Source organism: Crassostrea angulata, chromosome 7 (genome assembly GCF_025612915.1).
Source record: "Crassostrea angulata isolate pt1a10 chromosome 7, ASM2561291v2, whole genome shotgun sequence".
In the NCBI taxonomy this organism is placed as follows: domain Eukaryota; kingdom Metazoa; phylum Mollusca; class Bivalvia; order Ostreida; family Ostreidae; genus Magallana; species Magallana angulata.
Genome location: NC_069117.1, coordinates 36,750,872 through 36,772,653, shown reverse-complemented (window position 1 = coordinate 36,772,653; position 21,782 = coordinate 36,750,872). Strand labels below are relative to the sequence as shown.

General features: G+C 34.6%; 1 protein-coding gene across 1 annotated transcript in view; it reads right to left on the bottom strand.

Moving 5' to 3' along the window:
• Positions 1–4,738: 4,738 nt before the first annotated feature.
• Positions 4,739–21,782, bottom strand: part of LOC128192480 (general transcription factor 3C polypeptide 4-like) — a 36,668-nt gene continuing 19,624 nt past the window's right edge. The window contains exons 10-19 of the mRNA XM_052865187.1: positions 20,877–20,960; positions 20,567–20,678; positions 20,374–20,422; positions 13,606–13,678; positions 12,985–13,129; positions 12,635–12,810; positions 10,903–11,034; positions 10,614–10,664; positions 7,840–7,932; positions 4,739–7,639 (exon numbers count right to left, since the gene is read on the bottom strand). Of these exons, the coding sequence (XP_052721147.1) occupies positions 7,584–7,639; positions 7,840–7,932; positions 10,614–10,664; positions 10,903–11,034; positions 12,635–12,810; positions 12,985–13,129; positions 13,606–13,678; positions 20,374–20,422; positions 20,567–20,678; positions 20,877–20,960 (971 nt within the window). The 3' untranslated portion in view covers positions 4,739–7,583. The remainder of the gene's footprint in view (positions 7,640–7,839; positions 7,933–10,613; positions 10,665–10,902; positions 11,035–12,634; positions 12,811–12,984; positions 13,130–13,605; positions 13,679–20,373; positions 20,423–20,566; positions 20,679–20,876; positions 20,961–21,782) is intronic.

Below are 21,782 nucleotides of genomic sequence, written 5' to 3'. Positions count from 1 at the left end.
GTGTTTGGGAATGTTGTTGTGTAGATTAGTTATAATAAACTTTGTACTTTTATCCAGAATTCTGGTTGTCTTTCCAACATAAATTCTACTAAACACAAATACAGAAATAGTACAATCATCGTTAGAGTCCATAGACTGGCTTAGTGATGTTGGTGATGCTGCACTTGCAGCAGTGATAGATTACCATACTATCTTTGCAAAATGTAATTTAATGTTATTAAATGTTGTTTACATAAAATCATATCATAAAATAAATGATCATAAATCATCGTAGAGCAGATCGTATTTCATCTGTGTTGGATCACATGTTACGCTTAGCCAATCATATTATCGCAGCAGCCTGTTTATACTGATTCCTTTGGAATATACCCTAATTTATTTGGATTTATCGTCGAATATGAACACGGAACATAAACAACTTTGTGATAGGTGTTATCGTAATTGGCTAACGTTAATCCACGTGTGTTGCGTTTTCAAGACACGACTGAGTGCCTTGACTTTTAACCTTTACTTACATGTGATCTTAATAGACTAGACATGACTGGAAGAAAGTGAAAACAGGCGAGCCAACCCATAAGAAATGTTCGTACACGAAGTGAAAATCCACAATGGCAAGAAAACGAGCCGGAAAATTGGTCGGTGACCGAGTTAACTCAGAGACTTAGAGATGCAATTATCTTAGTGCCAGCTTCTTTGAAAAAGTCACCATTGATTCAAATACATGTATATGGAGACAATGTTGTAAATTCAAATCAATCGAGAGACAGAACAATACCAAGCGAGGAAGGAATTGACTCTAATGTGATCCAAAATGGCGATGTGTTACCTTTATTTCCGGCAACTTCATCTGTTGTTATCGAAAGTGAGGCTGGGCGGATGTCCACTGAAGCGTAAGTAGACTCGCTCAGCCATGCTGTAGAAAACATACAACAGTCATTGGTATCATTGACGAATGCAGTTAGCAGCATCCAGGCTCACAACGGAACAGAAACCAGGCAATGAGGTACGGAACAACAACCGACCTAAATACACGGGTCTCTTCAGATTCTGTTCCCTTTATAGTGTCCACAACTCTGCGTAACAACATTATACAAGGTTAAGATGTTAATTTGGCTACTTTACTTTTGCCCCGTGAAAATGAAGAACATAAAATCCAAGATGAGGGTCAAGTCATATTAAACAAACCAAATCACGATCTCAGACTGCAGAGAAATCTATCAATAAGCAAATTTATCCTGGCCTTCTCCAAGTTTAAAAATGTCATGTGTGAGGTTTATCTTGAGAGACGACAAGAGTTGGATGCGTATGAGAGGGACATCGTAGAGATGGCGTCCATGACGCATGGGCCAGCTTTTAACGATTATCACAAGGCCTTTTCACCATGAGCAAGTGCCCTGCTCCATCAAAGAAATATAAAGGTAGATTGTTCAGTCAGAGACACTAAACTGTTTACTTCCATATTCGCGGGTCAAACTGTGATTAGATGTGACAGCTGCAACAGTTTAACGCACACAGCTCATTTTTGCCCAAAAGCTAAATTAAATCCTGCCCAAAATAACCCTATGCAGTCTAAATACAGAGGATCATTCAATCAATTTGATGTTCAAGGCAGACCGCGATTAACACACAAAGGAAAAGAGATATGTAACAATTTCAATGGAGAAAATGGCTGTAACAGACAATCCTGTAATTAAGTTCATATCTGCTCAGCCTGCACGCTAGGGAAACATGCATCTATTCAGTGCAAAACCGCTGTTGGACAAAAAGACGGAAATACAAAACAGTGACTAGAGAATACATCTACAAAAACGGATTCTTGTGTGAAGAGAAATACATGTGTAATGCCAATTAACATCATGTGTGTGCCAGGCCTTTCCAAACCACAGGGACGAACTTGATCACTATGAAGCAATCATAGTAGATTTGTACAATATATATGGAGAACGTTTCTATGAGTATCAAAAACTCTTTTCCTTAAGAAGTGCGAATTCTTTGGCAGTCCACAAGATAAAAGAGATCCAAATCCTGCTCCATTTGTGCAAAAGTTTCCCACGACAATAAGTTTTGTCCACAACTGCAAACCAGTTCTGTAGAAAATTCCTTCCAATCTATTAATATAGATAGGCATGGCAAAAAGAGGACGGTACATAATGGACAGGAAATTTGCAACAATTTTAACTCGTCAAAAAGATGTGGGAGAAACAACTACCCTTGCCTTCATGTCTGTAGCTTATGACAGAACAAAGATCATTCATTACCAACTTGCAACCTGTAAACCAAACCAAAGAATGCTGCATCTTCAATTACCAATCAGTCCACACCTTATGTTGGAAATGCAAATGGCAAGACAAAGTGAACACCTAGAAATACGGATGTTCCAGGAAGACCACGAAATTCATACAAAGGGAAAGAAATCCCTTTAGACTTTTATAGCAAATCTAAGGCAGTAGATGCCGATTGAGGGGTGATTTTTATTATCCTTCGTCCTCTTACGTACATTCAGAGCTAAATATGCAGTATCCAGCGCATGCGCAGATAATGACCACTTATTCATGGAAACAATAAAAGATTTCCCGCCACTACCCATCATAGTTAATTCAGTGCTCGCTCAGAGAAGACCACCCGCGTTGTGTAACCCAACTCTTTTTTGTTTTTTACTTATTTTTGGACGTTTTTATCTTTTATTGTGTGTGTTAGAACTTTATTATGGATAACAGTCAGGATTATATTATAATTCAACATCGCCTGGACTCTCCGAATTCCCGATCTGTAAATAATTCTACGGCGAAGGACCAAGAGATGCTGACGCCATTAATTAACATGGCAGGGCACGCTGCCTCAGAGCAGCTCACTAAAGTGCCCACAGAGGCTTCAATGCCAAACATTTTTATTATTGACAGGTATAATGCCCCCTTTTGGTTGAATCCGTTGTAAGTATAGGTGTTGAAGGACTGATTGGAAGATAGAAGGAAATGCAAAATAAGTTTACTGCTGAGTTTTAAGCAAAGATTAAACCTGATGTGACAGTTTTTAATATATCCAAGATGGCAGCAATGTACACCTTGTGTATTATTAGGTAGAGGGTTATATTTAATGAATAACGTGAGTTGCCTGTTGGTATAGGCCAAGTTTATGTTGAAAAGAAGTATTATATTGGATCTTAAATATTCACCATTCCCCAAGTCTAAAATTATGTTGCTGCAATCTGATTGGCTGCTTTTTATAGTGTAGATTCATCTACAAGCTGTGCGCTGAAGTTTGTAAAGTAATCCTAATATCTTTTGGTCATTTCACAGACTTTCTATTATTCTACCGTATGTATAAAACCCATATTCCTAAAGAATGCATCCTGTTATGTGATGAATTGGATCATGTGAATAAGTTTAATATTCAATAACAAAAAAATCTTGACACTGTTAGGATGCGGAGGACCGTGTAGTAATGGCTGACTGCTCTCAAAATCAGAGCCATTTTTTAATGCCTTAAAATTGTTGGAACGAGGGTAATTTAAACAATTAAACTACGCAAAAGTTTATCGATGAACTACCAATCCCTGCGAACATTGGTAAAGTAGTGATGAAAAAATGTCCCCTAAATACACAGGTACTCGGATAAACAATGTGTTGATCGCCGATACCATTTCTACAAATGTGGAATCTAACATGGAGGATAATAACACCCCGCTTAATACAGAATTGGGGAGACAAGTGACAACTAAGCCTAGTAAAATTTTGTGGGAATTATGATCAGGTTTGTCAACAAACATGGCCGCTGCACACAATAATATGATATACAACATGTTGAGCATCATGCAAAGCATGCAGCAGACAGCATACTTGCCAACTGACCCGATTTCGTCGGGTCACACCCGATTTTTCAACCCTTCACCCGATTATTTTTTATGACCCGGCGGGTCATGCTTTTCACCCGATTTTTGTCGAACAACCCGAAAATCTCCCGATTTCCGGATTTGGTTCGTAAATTACGTTGCGCGTTTGACTTCCAGTTACAGTATGAACCCAAGCTGAGCTTGGATTTACGTAACACGTAAACAATGCCGATGGCTATAACAGACACATTATGTGTAATTATTATCGTGAGTTGTTTTGACTAAGCGAAGGTTTAAATCATTAAGTGTGATGGCTTCCAATAAGAAAAGGTCTTCATCGGGGCCAGCGGAATCAAAACCAACAAAAAGAAAACGATATTTTTGTACCTATCAACATATCTGGGAAAATGAATTCCCATAAGTAAAACAAAGTAATCGAGTACAAAACGAGGCTTTTATGTTCTATATAACGTACATTTGAATATTGGATTTTGTGCCCAAAATGATCTGACTAAACATTCAAAAACGCTAAGTCATGTATAGGATGCTTTTTAATACACATAACTCTTCCAAGTCACAACTTTCATGCCATCATTTACAGAGTTAAAAAGCAAGGTTAATGTAGCAGAAACTCTTTTTGCATTTTTTTTAGCTGAACACAACCTACCATTTTCTGTGTCAGATCACTTTGCAAAATTCAAAATCAGCAACTGTTAGTTAAAATGCTTCTTTGCAATAAAGCATTACACATAAGTTTTTAACACATATTTCTATTGTACATGTATATACCTATGAAATGCATGGTAAATATGTCGTGAATATCGTTACGCGCTATGACCAGATTTTTTACTTTCCAAATCTGGTCATGACCAGATTTTCACATGTTGGAGGTTGGCAAGTATGGCAGACAGTGTTGGGTTTGCAAAACACAGTCATAAATCTAGTTGCAAAAAAGAAGAAAGCCGAAGATAATTCATTGGATACCACTATGGTGACGATTCAGCACCAACATTTTTCTGGCCAGGGCTCAACATCTAGGTCATCAGGTGAGTACAATTTACCACAATCAGAGTATGGCACTATGGCATCCCATCAGGTTGCATTCCAATTTGCATTTGCAAATCCCAACAGGTTGCATTCCTCATCTAAATGTTGTATGCGACAAGGTAAGGAAAAAGATTTGGGAAAGGAAAGATGTCAATCTGGCAGAACTCTAAATATCCAACTATGAGTCTCAGCCAGAAAAATTAAACATCGTAATCAACCTCATTAAAAACGAGGTTCCAAGACTACACAAACAACTCTCAATTGCAGAATTCATCACTGCTTTTGGGAGATAGAAAAGAGTTATGTGCCAATGGTTCAGTAACACACCACCATTTAATCAACTGTAATAATTCTTTAAAAATTCATTAAATTTTCCAAAAATTCTGTTTTCATTTGACAGAAATAATATATTTTTTGGCTCCTGCAACTTCCCTATGAAGAAATACAATTACTTTTTTGTTAACACTGATTCTTCTTTGTAAGTTTCATAGAGTAAATAAATTATCAACAATCTTCCATTGGCTCTCTTCCGGCTCCAGTAGCCTGGAACTGGTTTCTGACAGTCTTCCACTGCTGCTACACCAAGTTGAGATCCACTGGACGTAAAACTGGTCTCAAGATGCTCTAGTTGCATCGAGTTGACTGGTACAATTGAACTACTTTTCTTTCGGCTCCTGCAACTGGACCAGTGCCTTGAACTGGTTATAGTTTAATTAACATTAAAGGCTGAGTCTGCCCCTACTGATGCCAAAGTAAAATTGTGTGTTATACTTTACTATATATATGTGTGTGTGTGTGTGTTCTTCGAATGTTTTTGTTTAGATTTATTAAAATTTGCTTTACAATTTATCCGAACTCCTAATTTTCTTTCCAACATTAACTGAAGAAAATAAGAGGTTGATGAAAAGCTTCTGCTTTTCCTTATCATCAGAGAATTTATTCCAACTTCCAAATTCACAATCAAAGGCCGGAACGGCCACAAAGGTGTCGAGCTGACATTTTCTTTTATATAGAATGATATCAATAATTTGAATTTCTGTACTAATATATATAGTCGTTTATCAAATAATATTAGAATAAAAAAGGAAATAAATTACGTTTTGTGCTGTTTCAAAAACAATAATCAGTATATTTCGTTATAAAATAGGTAGTGATGAGTTTATAATACAATAACTCATCATGGTTACAAAAATCGAAGAAAGTTCAAAAAAAATTATTATTTTCTTTCTGCTTTAAAAGTATTTGCACATTTCACAGGCTCATAATTTGAATACATTAACAGTGTGTCCCTAATTATAATAATAAAACATACTTTTATTTATTTCAATTCCCGTTTGAAACAAGATAACCTATGCTATAGTTGTTTACAAACAAATCCACAACACGTGCTATCTAAAATGCTCGACCAAACCAACTGCATTATCGTGTTTATTAATTGCAACAAAATCTCTAGATAAGTTTATCGCTTACAATTATTTTGGAGACCATGCCCGATAAGAAATACATTTACATATCAAATTTTATTTCTATCGGGCACAGTCTCCAATCAAAATGTAAGCGATAAACTTAAATAATATTTTAGTGAATGTTTACATTGCACCTTATTGTATTCATCCGCCATTTCTTGATTAAGCAAACTTATACTAATGCAATGAGTTGTCAATAACCAGGGAGGCAAAGTTGTTTTTTTGTACACAATTTAGTTGAATAAAAGGAATACAAATCTTGTAATACGTTTAATACTCCAAGGAACTTATTTTTTATGCGCATTAAAAAGGCGGTGCAGTGCATGAATTTTTGGACAGTTGCCAATCCAGACGATCGCTAGAAGGCTGCCGAGCATTAGCTCGACGCCTTAAAAACACTATAGGGTAAGAATGCCCCTAGAAAAGGCCAGAGCTAGATGTTTATAAATGAGACTCTTTTGATGGTTGGGATTTGTAAAGATCCAATAAATTCTAAATGTATTCTTCTGTTTCAAAAAACCCTTCTGTAATAATAATAAAAAATATTATTAAGCTAAATTTTGACTGATTGGAACATTATTGCTCATCATTGACATGAATATATACCAGGTTTGCCTGATAGGTGCCCAAGACAGGTAGAGTAGAGAAGTGCATTTTTTGATAGAAAAGACTTGATCAGATGTATGTGCATTTGAAGTCGTAAGGAATACTTAAGAAATGAATTGCAATATTCAATTTAAAGTTAACTGATAAATGAATTGGTTTTCTTTACATACATTGTAATTTAAAGCAACAGACAACCATAATTTAGAGCATTTTGAGAGGTGAATTGGTCATATATATGATATCACAATAACAAACATGAATATGTCAAATAAACCCTCAAGGGGCCTCACAAAAATGAATATACATGTATAGCAACTTGTATGATAAACATGCAAATTACATGCTTACAAAATAATAATAGTGGTTATTCTCACCATCACAAATGTAACGAAAGCTCTCTCTCTTTCTCACTCTCTCTCTCTCTCTCTAAAAAGTTACAATTTTGCATGGCTATGACGAAAATCTTTTAAAAAATATAACTCGACTCTAGCATACAGAATTGATAATAACCTTACTTTTGATCCAGACTTTTTTTGACAAAATATGACCAGATCTCCTTTGAGCATCTTTTTCATATTCTACGTTGCTGAAATTTTTCATACATTGATAATAGATTTCATCTAATGACTCTTTCTTCAAAAAAGCATTCCTCCACATAGAGAACATTCCTCATCAGCCAAAAAGGATATACCTGGCAATAAAGATAGAGAACATTCCTCATCAGCCAAAAAGGATATACCTGGCAATAAAGAAGTTATGTTATCAAAGCTATACTCTCCAAAAAAAACCAAACAAACATTGCATTGAATAATTGATTTATAATAATTAAGGGTTCTTCCTAGTTTGGGTGAATTAAACCCAAAGGAAGTAATCTCTGAAAGCACTTCATACCTTTGATATTCTGTAAAGGAAGAGCTAAACTGTTGCAGTTAATACAGGTTCTGTATGTTGTGGAACAAGGCAAAAATGTCAAACAACAGATTCCTGTAATGAAAACTGATTTTATTTTCATGGAGCAGTGATAAATAATCAAGATATAATTCAAATTAAAAAAATGACTATCTCACTTTTATTTTCATGGAGCAGTGATAGATAATTAACTAAAGATATAATTCAAATTAAAATTGACAATCACACAGGATCCACTCGAAAACACATTGGAATGAAAAGCATTGTAAGAAAATTGCATTAACCATAACATTCGATAAGGAAGATTAGCCCGCAAGCAGAGAAAATAAGCTCTTTCTATTTAAGAAGTATTTTATTTAAGTATGTAGATATATTGAAATGGATTGAACAGCAGGCATAATGTCTATTTATGTTCTCTCCTGATTTTTTTTTCAGAATATAAGCTCTTGACAAGGACTTTACAGATAGATGCTATGACCTTGACATTTAACATATAAACTTAATTCAAGGTCACTACACATCCTTTACTATACAGGTAGTCTTGGTAAAGCATGAGACAGATGATTCCAAAATTGGTTTCATAAAGACCTGCATTGACAATCATCATTAACCTCTTAAGTTGGTCAAAGTCATTGCTCACCCTAAAACCACTCTTTAAGTGACATCTCTGACCTTGGATTTTGACTTAGAAACTTGGTTCAAACTAGAGGTACTGTGAGCAAGCTCACAATTGATACCCCCCGCTAAGAAAATCATAACTCATGTATTTTTTCTATTATAGAAAACATTGGATGAATCTATTTCACTGTCCATTTTCTTTATATACATAACAACTGCTCTATTTTTTAATAAAACTGTCAATGCTAATATGAGTACACAAACCAATTTCTATTCTTTAAATTCCATTTTAGTTCAAGTTAACTGTTAATGCATGAGGACATTTGTATCCTTATGTTAACAAACATGACTCGAATCAAACAAAATTCCATGTCAAGCAGCCATTTAATATAAACATTTTGAATTATAAGTATACTGAAACCGATTTTTTTTTTTAAACAATGACCTTGAACTTCCTCAATTGACCTTGGGTCACACCCTTAGGTCATAAGCAATTTTTGTGTGAAGTAAGTACTTCCAATGTTTCTCCATAAGAAAGATATGGACCGGACACGGATTTTGATTTCTTTCTGCCAGTGACCTTGACTTTGCCCAAATGACCTTGGGTCAAGGTCATGACACACCCTTACGTCATAAGCAATATTTGTGTGAAGTAAGAACTTCCAATGTTTCTCCATTAAAAAGATATGGACCGGACACGAATTTTGAACATTTTCTGCCAGTGACCTTGACCTTGCCCAAATGACCTTGGGTCAAGGTCATGACACACCCTTAGGTCATAAGCAATATTTGTGTGAAGTAAGAACTACCAATGTTTCTCCATTAAAAAAATATGGACCGGACACGAATTTTGAACTTTTTCTGCCAGTGACCTTGACCTTGCCCAAATGACCTTGGGTCAAGGTCATGACACACCCTTAGGTCATAAGCAATATTTGTGTGAAGTAAGAACTTCCAATGTTTTTCCATAAGAAAGATATGGACCGGACACGAATTGAACAGACAGACGGACGGACAGACGGACGGACAGACGGACGGACAAGGTGATTCCTATATACCCCCCCAAACTTCGTTTGCGGGGGGTATAACAAGTAAGTGCATGTCGCACGTTTACAAGTCAGAAACTTACCAATGTATTGTTTACTATGTCCCATTCACCTACTTTTCGTATTATTTTACCTCCCTTCTGTAACTTGCAATTTCAATGTTTAAAGTCAACACAACAGTAGTAGCCACAAGTTTCGCATTTTACTTCTCCTAACATTAGGGGCCTACATATCGCATACCAATTTCAACAGGAGACATTCCTCTAACTACTGATAATCATTAAAAATCATTTCATGAATTTTAGCAACACTCATATGCCTTTAAGTACAGCAATTCTCAATTTTACAAAAATATTGATTGATACTTTATCTGAAACTGTCCCTTGCTACCTTAACTTATACTTAGAAATTTTCCAGTTGGCATAGAACATTACCTCTCATTTTAAGGAATTTTTCTGGTGTAATCTGAGCAAAATTAAACCAATGGGAAATAAAATAATGGTCTAAAGATTTGCTATGACCTTAATTTGATCTCGAAAGACCTTAAACTTGGTTCAAGGTCACTGCACCACCTTTATCCAAAAGCTGTGTTAATGTGAAGTATGAGTGAGATAGGGCTAAGGGGAGAGTATTTATGCTCTGAAAATTAAAAGAACTTTTGAACGGTCTGATATGACTTTGACCCTTGACCTAGAAACTTCGTTCTACGTCACGTCTACACACCCTTAGACCAAAGACACAATGTGGTTGAGGTTATGAGGTATGAGTCAGACTGGACCAAGGGGAAAGAATATATGATCCAGACAATGATTTTTTTTTTTTTTAAACATAATATTGTCATAATCTCAGATTTAGACTTAGAAACTTGGTTCAAAGTAACTGTGCACCCCTTACCCAAAGGCACTCTGTGAGTGAAGATTTAGCCAGGTAAGGTCAAAGGGAGAGAAAAATACAGTATGCTTCGGACAGACGGAGGACTGCTCCTGGTCATCACAGGGTTTTTTTTCAATAAAAGCACACCATGCATGTGTTACAATTGCCTCACATAAATAAGGAGGATCACCATAAGCAGTATATATATGCAACACTTACCAAATGTGTGTCCATTTGGACAAAATGATGTCAATTCTTCTTCTTTTAGAGCTTACACTAGTCAAGTATTACGCTACTGATTGTTGTTTGAATGAACTATTATCAAAACAAGACATTTCTAGTGTTGATGCTGGATGTCTGATTATGCCTCAAGTTTGTAACTTCCATCATTAAAATTAAAACACACCTTTTGCAACACAGTTCCTAAACTTAAGTTTTCCACTGACTTGAAATTAAATACCGTTATTTTTATGATTAAAGCACCTGTGAGTAGCATTATAAAGGATACATGAGTGACAAATGGGGCAGTCAGAATATTCTCTGTTCTTCAACAGCTGTTGTACTTGTTCAGACTTTAGACTGCGACACTTTTCTTCTTTCCCTTCAAGCCATCTGAGCATTGTACTGAGAATTTTGACTTCTGGAAGAAAAAAAAGCCAATTGGTGAAAACAAGGATGCATTCAATCATGCTTTGAATTTTTTTGCTGCAACTAAGAAGTGGCAAATAAGATTTTTGTTAGTACTCAATGAATTGGGTGTTTGCCCCGAGATCTATAGCGAAAGATGGTTTTGTTTGGATCATTGTCCACAAATTTACATTTCCTCATGACTGAAGCCATAAAACTTCACAAATAACCTGTTGATGAACCCTGATCAAATTCAAAATATTTTGTCTTATTAAGACATGCAGTTTTCAGTTGCTAAAAGTGAGATCAAACTGTAAACGATAAGTAAAAACAAGAGGCCCATGGGCCACATTGCTCACATGAGGAATGATAGGTATAATAAAATCAGCTTAATCATAATGGAATCATTATACAAAATATCTGGACAATGAAGTATAATACATGTAGATCATGTATAAATAAAATCCATTTTTTCCCCTGGGTATTCGTATGTTTGTGATATAAGTCCCTTTTCTAACAGGATGATTTTATAGTCATCTCAAAACAATCCTAAACAATTGTTTACATATGGGATATAAACCTACATCAAACTCTAAACCCCTTGTGGGGCCCAAAGAATCATCCAGGCGCCAAAGTCTAAACAATTTTAAAAAATCAGCAATGTCAAAATGTTAGGTTGCTTCTACTAAAGTTAGTGTTTCTTGACAAATAGATTTTTATAAGTGCATGTGCTTTTTAAGATTACATTACATTTTCATACTCTACATCTATATGAATAAATTATGAAAGAATAAAATGTAAGTTAGTGTTATATCCTTTTAATATCCATCCATTTGTTTTTAAATTCCAATTTTAAAAAATGGAGAAAATAAAATTAAGAAAAAATTTGGACACAGCATATAAGAAAATGAAAAAAAAAAATCTGTATCAACATACAAATCAATTAATATGTAAAACGTTATTTCTGTGCTTGCGCAGGATATCATCTAGTTACTGTGTAAAAGTTTGACCACCCCCCCCCCCCATTGTGGCCCCACCTACCCCCCTTGGATCATGATTTGAACAAACTTAAATCTACCCTACCTGAGGATGCTTCCACACAAATTTCAGCTTTCCTGGCTTCTAAGGAGAAGATTTTTAAAGATTTACTCTATATATCCCATGTAAAATTTCACCCCCCATTGTGGCCCCACCCTACCCACTGCACACCCTTTGACAATAGACACTCTGTGAGTGAAGTATGAACCATATAAGAACAAGGGGAGAGAATATATGCCCCAGACAATGATTTTATATATTATTCAGCTATGACCTAAATTTTAGACTTAAAAACATGTTTCAATGTCACTGCAAACCATTTTCCGAAAGGCACTCTGTGGGTGAAGTTTGAGCCAGAATGGGCCTTGGGGAGAGAAGATATGCTCGGGACAAGCAATCTCCGATGGACAGACAGACTGATTACAATAGGGTACCCGCAGAGCAAGTCCCTAATTAAAAGCTGTTACATCATAACACTAAAACAGTGAACAAATATGTATATTGCACAGAGTGTATAATGTACATGTATCACTAGTTCTACACGTTACACAGTCTCCATGTCCAAATGATCTCACCTGTCTGAGTAAACTTCTGCTGTTGAGACCTCAACAGAGTATCAAACACTTTTTCCAAATACTTCAGCATAATAATGACAGACAATTCAGAAACAGTGCCTTTGGCCAGGGCAGCTTCATTTATTCCTTCATCTGTTGTTTCTGGGATGTGCAACTGAATTGTCAAGATGAAATACCTGTAAAATCATGGGTTTATATTTAACTTCTGGAAAAGCATAGACACACACAAGCTTTTTTTTTTTTCAAAATGCAGTTTATATATATTTATATTGAGTATGCAGTTTATACAAAGATTCTCATTAAGGAGGCGACTATATATATACTAGCTTAATCTAACTAGTACACATTACCTTAATACTCTCAGCAGTTTGACATTCATAGAGAACCATTTGTGTGTCTGTGTCACAAAGTTGGTTAGGGAGGGGATAATATTGACTCCTGACCACAAGCACTGTCGAAAATACTCCAGAACATCTGGGATATGTTTCATTGGCACTGAATAAATGAGAAGAACTTATATTACATACATACTGCAAACCAACTTTTATTCGTGTGAGAGAATTTTGTGCGAGAATTTTGTGCGAGGTTCGTGAAAGCCTTGTTGTCATGAATATTTCTCACTGCAAACCAGTCCTCAAATATCTTTGCTGTTATATTTTTCAGAAAATCTACATTTAAATCATGAAAATTTATCGCCGCAATCCAGTTTTCCTTTGGTAAATCACAAAATAAAGAAGTCGCAAAAAATAGTTGCTTTACAGTACCAGTAGAGATCCATCTACCATTCCTTCCTTTTATAAAAGCATAAACATTAAAGTTTGCATATAAGGAATCAACAGAGCATCATCTGACCTGATGCATGGTTGTCTGAGAAACAAAATATTATTTGGGAGTATAATCATATGGTATTATTCAAGAATATCAACCTGTTGTATCACTATTCTAAAAAATGAATATACTGATGATTATACCAGTTTCATCCAATAGGAGTTTTTCAGCACTTTTTCTTGATTCAGCATCTGGTTTCAGAGGGAGCGTGTAAATCTGTAAAAATTTATTCCATGGATAATGTTTTTACATTAGTACAAATGTTAGACTCCAAGACACAGCTAGAATCTAAATCAACTTCAAACAATATACCCGAACTTTCTTTACAAAGTGCGGGTATAACAAAATTGTTATTATTAAACAACTGCGTTACCTGCAAATCAACTAGAAATCTATATATGAAGGCCTACAGAAATCCTTAGTATGATAACTGTAACTGGTTTCAAAACAAAATGCACAGGAAGTTTTGTTTCCTATTGTATCACAGCATCATTTTTGCTCAAAGCTTTTTATTTTTCTAATAGAAAGTAGAACTGTCCTAATGGGACTAATACCCCCGCAAGGCTAATTTTGGTCAAATTCCATTTTTATGTTTTTATTATTTACAATGCATTTCTAATGATCAAATAAAATTTAAGAGTCATTCGTAGAGTTATAAGCAAGATACAGGGCTCACAATTCTTTGTCATATAAACAAGGCTTGTGCCCTGTTTTTGTTTACATGGGTTCAATAAACCAGTAAAAAATCTTTTTCCAGCTTATTTGTTTATCGTTTTATTTATTTTAATCAAAGATAAACAGTTCCCAATGTTTAACAAATTAATTCTACGTTTAAAGTAACCCGCGCGCGTAGGTTTCGGCGAAATTGTCGTTTTGAAAAAGCAAACAAACCCGGATTTGTAAAAGTCGTTCTGGTTTGGGTTTTCATTTAGCAACTTAATTTTACATCCTAAATGAGAGAAAAACATGCACAGAAACAGCATCGAGGTATTCATTATTCATTATACGAAGAAAATGAGTGTATACGCCACTGTCAAAGAAATTTTTTTTAAAAATAAACAATAATGGATCAACACATGATCGAAGTTGACAGTAAAATTCTTATTTCAAGATTGAATGATGTCGGTTGTCAAGTTACAGAGCCTGAACCATGCTGAACCAACTTTTGCCCAAAACCTAGGTTTGTTGTATACATTTTTTGAAGTAGTCCACAACAACTGAAATTACTACCCATCTTCATAAAAAACAAAAACAAAATGTGTACGTTGAAGTTAAGATTTTTGCATTTATTAAGATGGGAAAGGATTAAGCAACTTCTCAAAACACTTAAAAATTGTACCTTTCCCCAGTTACTTCAATTTTAACTTTACGATGTAATGAATTTGTTAATATTTATTTTTTGTTCAATTTCAAAGGTGAATGAACCCTTTATCGCAAATCTTACATGAAAGTATTCGCTACGACCGATGTAGCATTGCGTTGAGTGATGACACTTTCTAATTGGTGTGTATTTCAATTGTGATTTGAAATAAAGATTCTGATTGGTGCATTTATATAGACCCGCCCATTTATCAAATGCATGTTGAGAACATGATGCTAACACGTGGAAAGATATGTCAGAGAAAGAAAACATCTCATAAAGTTGTACTAGCAAGTTAAAAATTTAGATACAGAGTTATTTGATAACAAACGGGGAGATGTTCACGTACATGTGTAAAATATTAATGAAAAGAAAAAGAAAAAGTTCCCTAAAAGCAGGGATCGGCACATATAGATTATCAGTCACAGAATAAGATTGTACTTCGCTTATCGAATAATGTCATTCAGTTCATTGTGAAAAAAAATCGCCAGAAACTGTTTAGTGAACAAATAAAGTTTACGTTACCGTTGATAATGTACCATATACTGTATATATTGAAAATCGCATGCGTTTAACTGTTTTTCCTCATAAAAAACTTGTTGCAAAATGTAGATCCACGGGAAAATTCGGGTTGACACGCCGTGAAATCCATTAGACGTTTTACAGCATATGTCTTCACTGTTTTATTTACAATAAATATGTATTGAAATCTTTGAAACACCATCAACAGCTCCGCAAAATGAAGAAGTGTGGTTTGTTTATATTCATTGAAAACTGTAAAATGGCGACTCGATCTGCACGTGAATTATACATTCCGAGGTCGATTAGCGTGTCAGTGTCAACATCAGAAGTAAATATTGTGTGATTAATATCAAAGAACATATAATAAAATGAATGTTTATACAGACTAAGCGAGTTACAAAATAACGTTGATCACAGATCAGTCCAAAATTGAACACGTTTACATGCCGTAAAATTCAATTTTTTGGTATGTTTGAAAACACATGCACACTTGTAGTTCTAAGTGTGTCATATTAATCAGTCAAAGTTCAACAAAATGCAATATAGGCTATGTAATATTTATTGTCAGTATCTGTTGTGAATTCTTTGGAATAAGCTACAACAAAATAAATATAGCCTCATCTTAAATTGATGCATTTAACAGCTAAAAGGATTTGAATTTTTCGATGAAGTATGTATTATATTTAAAAATGAATTGGGGATTGAACCTGTCTTAACAGCGTGTTTTTGACAATTGTTTAAACAATTATTGCAGAAACGACACAAATACCACGTCAGCGGGTATGGGTGGGCGGGTACTAAAACGGCCAATGAAAATGCTTGTTTATATAACTGGAACTCGCAATCTTGATAGTGTCGTCACTCAACGCATCAGTTTATCACTCGCAGCGAATACACCCGTGTAAGATTTGCGATAAAATCATACTGAGATTTAAGTGTTCAAACAAACAATATTTGATGTTAAATATGATAGTTATAGGTGTAATATCTTTAAGTGAAAGGCAAAGAAGAAATATGATTGAGCCCTAATATTATGCATTAAGTCAGCATAATTTACTTATTTGAGTTCTTACATGATAATGACTGCTAATCCCTTATATTTAAAATGTATCTACATTTTTAAAAACATTTTTAATATTAATACGGAATAATAAAACGAAAGAAGAATTGGAATAGACTTATGTAAACAACCTTGTTTTGAGTTCTTAGAAGTAGGTACAGTGAATCTTACAACACAGCTCTGATATGTTAAGTTTAAAATGTGTCATTATCAAAATATATGAAATAATGTCATTATTTTGACTGCAGATAATTTGCGAGTCAATTGTGTTGAGCAACTTTTTCCATTAAAAGGAAATTTAAAGTTTTCCTTTGGTTTGCAATGTTTGTGTTGATGAAAATCCATTGGATGTACCACTTGATGTGCTTGCAATTAAGTCACTCCACTTCTCGTCCAGTATACATGATGTACTCACAGAAAGGACATGCACCCAAATAACACAAAAGTATTTGCTTGGAAAATGCAAGAAATAACATGGACTGAATCCTACCATATGTATCATATAACAGTGTTGATGTATTGGTAACTGAGTGGGTGACTTTCAATAAATACAAATTTGTTTGAAATTTTTGTTTGTTTATTTTTTTCCTCCCTCCCTCGAAAGATTTAAATTTTCATGTGACGTTAAACGTAGAATTAATTTTAAACAGCCTAATAAAATCTGTAAGGATCACCTCCCTTACTTTTCAACATCAGTGTACAATATATAGAACAACTGAAAAGCTGTCAATGTGACAGCAAACCGGGTTTTCTTTTATGTGAACTGTATCCATAATCCATGTCAACCAGTATCCAGTGAAATGGAGTACCCTATATGCAATATTTTGCCAAAAAATGACTAAGTTCAAAAGCTGGTATTTTTTTCATAAATTATCGGATATCAAACTCCTAGTGATATGCACACCTCTGATATATGTGCAATTGATCTGCAAAAGAACAACTTCTTATCTTGAAAACTGTAGGAGAAGTTATCCGTACAATGAGGGTACCCTTTTGGCAGCCGCCCGCCCACCATTTTCACCATTTTAATAACCGGATTTTTCCGTTGGAAAACCCAGTTAATAAGGAAAATGAAAACTGTCATAAAATCATTAAATCTTGTCTGATCTTTAAAAAAAAATTGCAGGTGCACATCTTCAGATGGTGATCAATATATGTAAAAATTTTCAGACTGTTCCATGCAGTAGTAAAAAATTCTATAGAGGGGACAAAGTTGCATCTACAGACAGACAGATGGACAGGATGAATTCAATATACCCCCCTAAACTTCGTTAAAAAAAAACAAGGAAAAAAGCTGTCAATGTGACAACAAACCATTTTTTTAAAGTAACAGTATCCATTTTGTCAACCCTGAACATTACCTATCCAGAGAAATGGGGTACTTTATATGCAAAATTTTTCCAAAACAAAAACTTCAAAAGTTAAACAGGTTGATTTTTTTTCTCATAAATTATTAAAAACAAGAGATGTTTGTGAAACACTTATGCCCCCCTCCCTTGGAAACATCCACAAAGAAAATGAACGTAAACTGCAAATAACTCAAATTTTTCTAAGTCCAAGGGCCATAACTTTGTCGAAAATTGCTCTATCATACCCAAAATCAAACTTGACCTAGATATTATCATGATAAACCTGCATACCAAATTTCATATTTATATGTGCACCCTCTGCGAAGAAAATGAGCAGAAACTGCAAATAACTCAAATTTTTCTAAGTCCAAGGGCCATAACTTTGTCGAAAATTGCTCGATCGTACCCAATATCGAACTGGACCTAGATATTATCATGATAAAGCTGTAAACCAAATTTCATTTCAATATGTTTATCCTATGCAAAGAAAATTAGCAAAAACTGCAAATAACTCAAATTTTTCTAAGTCCAAGGGCCATAACTCTGTCGAAAATTGCTCGATCATACCCAATATCAAAGTTGACCTAGATATTATCATGATTAACCTGTATACCAAATTTAATTTCAATATGTTCATCCTCTGAGAAAAAAATGAGCAGAAACTGCAAATAACTCAAATTTTTCTAAGTCCAAGGGGCATAACTCTGTCGAAAATTGCTCGATCATACCCAATATCAAAGTTGACCTAGATATTTTCATGATAAAGCTGTATACCAAATTTCATTTCAATAGGTTCATCCTCTGAGAAAAAATGAGCAGAAACTGCAAATAACTCAAATTTTTCTAAGTCCAAGGGGCATAACTATGTCGAAAATTGCTCGATCGTACCCAATATCGAACTTGACCTAGATATTATCATGATAAACCTGTATACCAAATTTCATTTCAATATGTTTATCCTTTGCAAAGAAAATGAACGGAAACTGTTGGTGGACCGACCGACAGACAGCAGCAAAGCAATATGCCCTCCCTACTTCGAAGGGGGGCATAATTAAAATCCAAATAATAAGCACATCTCTGACATATACAATGGATCTCCAAAACAACAGAGTTGGCAAAATGTGCTGGACTGCCCATGATTCATGCATGTCTGATAAAAGTGTTATTTTTTTCATAATTACCAAAAATCAAAATCCAAGTAATGAGCTCTGATATATGTGATCTGCAAAACAGCAACTATAAAGTGTTGGAATCGAAGTGTACAGTTTTGGGTAGCACTGTTTGTCAAAGCAAGAGAACAAGTAGCGCTGCGTAAGGTATTTTTATTGAAAATACTTAAATACTGAATATCTGGATGGATGGTGTCTCGATTTTTATACAGTAGTAAACTAGAATAAGGTTATATATATATATACTCTTCATTTCCATCCTTAAATCATAATATTTCTATTTGGAAAAAATCTTATTGGATCAAAACAGTACAAAAATTCAATAAGAAATTGAATCACAATATCTAGAGAAGTGTTTCTCATTTTCTATTCTAGGTTACCACTGTTGTGTGATAACTAACACTACAATTAACAAATCAACACTAATCGTGGAACTTCGAATTCTGTATATGAATTATGTATGAGGTAATGCGAGTCGATACGTCCTTATGCAATTTATTGAGATTTGAAACAGTAAGGTCCAAGTAGGTCTCATTGCCTGTTTAGGTATGATAAAATACGTTCTGATAAAATTGCTCATATATAATTTCCGATGTGTCCTCGATCTGATCCGAACATTACAACATAAGACCCTGATTTGTGTACGTGCGTATTAAGAAATCTTAACAGTCCTGGATGCCACGAGAGACCTTAAGGTCCTTTGAGATTTGATATGATTACTCTACAATTATGACACTAATCATAATGATGAATAAAGTTTGCATTTTGATTTCTATATGCGGGAAACAGAGAGGATTGCAAAATAATTTTACCGCTGAGTTTCAAGTGAAACTTCCAGCTGATGCAACAAATTCAAATAAATAAAAGATGGCCCCGATGTGTACTTGTGTATTATTAGATAGACTGTTTTAGTTTTATTATGAGTAAAATATATGAAGTCGGGTGAGTCACCATGCGTGTGCTATATGCCTGTAATTTTTTTTCTGGAGCACAATACTGTATATTTCATGAGTTTTTCTGCAATAAAAACTTGTTTGCATAGAAGTCGCAGAGTAGACATTTTGTTGTGAAATGAAAACTGTCATAAAATCATAAAATCTTGTCTGATCTTAAAAACTTGCAGGTGCAAATCTTCAGATGGTGATCAACATATGCACAAATTTTCAGACTGTTTCATGCAATAGTAAAAAATTTTATAGGGGGGACAAAGTTGTGTCTACAGACAAACAAACAGGGTGAAACCAATATACCCCCCTAAACTTCATTTGCAGGGGCATAAATAAAAAATTGGCCCAGTGGTTCTGATGAAGTCAGAAATGTAAAAAGTTTACAGATGGAAAGACAGACAAATGGACGCAAAACAAAAGGTGATCAGAAAAGCTCATTTTAAAAGCACTCGGCTCAGGTGAGCAAAAACCAACAGCCTAGTCACAGTTACAAGCTTGACTTACATGCATAGGGCGTCTCTTCATAAACTTCCAGTCAAACTTTTTTAAGGGCCTGCAAAACAAAATTCTTATCAGCAATCGAGCTGAATATCACTGTTAAACTGTAATACATTCAAATGAAGCTATTCTAAATTTATTATATGCATTGAGTACATAAACAATACAAATTTTACAAAAGAAATCAAATTGAAATTACCAAGTTGCTACAATAACGTATGTTCCATTTGGTGAGCAGCTTATGCCAAAGATTTTTCTTACTTCATGAAAGTCTGTACTTAATGGTGAAAATCCTATTTCAACATGTCCGTCTAAAAAAATAGGGATAATGACAAATAATAAAATGTGTATAAAGCATACTAATATAGTTAGATTTTATGCATGAAAAAAATAAAGTTTTGGTGTAGCATACCAACTTAAGCAATATAAAACTGTATCACTTTATCCTTTTTAAAACCTCTTCAGATTTTGAAAGAATAAATAAGCACAGACTTGCAGTAATATCTGACCATTTTCACTGAATGTAGCTTGCAGGGTTTGTAATTGTCCATCTTCTGATGACATCACAAATAAATCTCCAATGGATATCAGCCCTATATGCATATCAAAACAAGATAAAAAGTGTTTGCTTTAAATCATGTCATTTCATTTTAATTAACCTCTGACAATATGTGTATCCTCCATACTAATTTTTTTCTGCACAAGGGGGAAGGACAATAAGAAATCTGTATTACAGAATACTCAATACATGGTAACATCCACTCATCTTAAAAGAAATCAAGTTCTGAATAATGTGTTTATTCAAGAAATAAACAGCATTTTAAAAGTTCACTGGGATATAAACTTGGTTAGTCATGTGAGAAAATCCTGTAAAGCCTGAAGGGCTTAAATTCTCAAACGGTTTGCTGTTTAATAAAAGTTTATATTTATGTTTGAAAAATAAGAAACGCAAATCGTTTAGAATTATTAACAGGAAACCGATAAGTATATAAATATGGTAATCAATGTGATATCATTTAAAAGTTCAAACAAAAATGAACATTTTTACTATTCTGTAGGTTCATATAAAGAATATACAGTACCAATCAGACCCAACCTAACACCAGAGTAGACCCCAACCCCGGGTTTACTTTTGGGGTCTACTTTGGGTTTACTCTGGGTCTACTTTTTGAAAATTTGCGTCCACTCGGGGTATACTTTGGGTCCACTCTGAATTTGCTTTGGGTTTACTCAGGGTTTGCTTTTGGGGTCCACTATACGCACTGAAGTGAGAAGCAGACCCACCTTTTGTCTCACCATCTTACTGCCTGTAATCTCTGCCCCTTGTATATTCCAAATACACATGTAGCTTCTAGTTTCAGGGGTATACTTCTGATCGGGGTTTACTCTCTGTGTTTGCCCTGGGTTTACTCTGG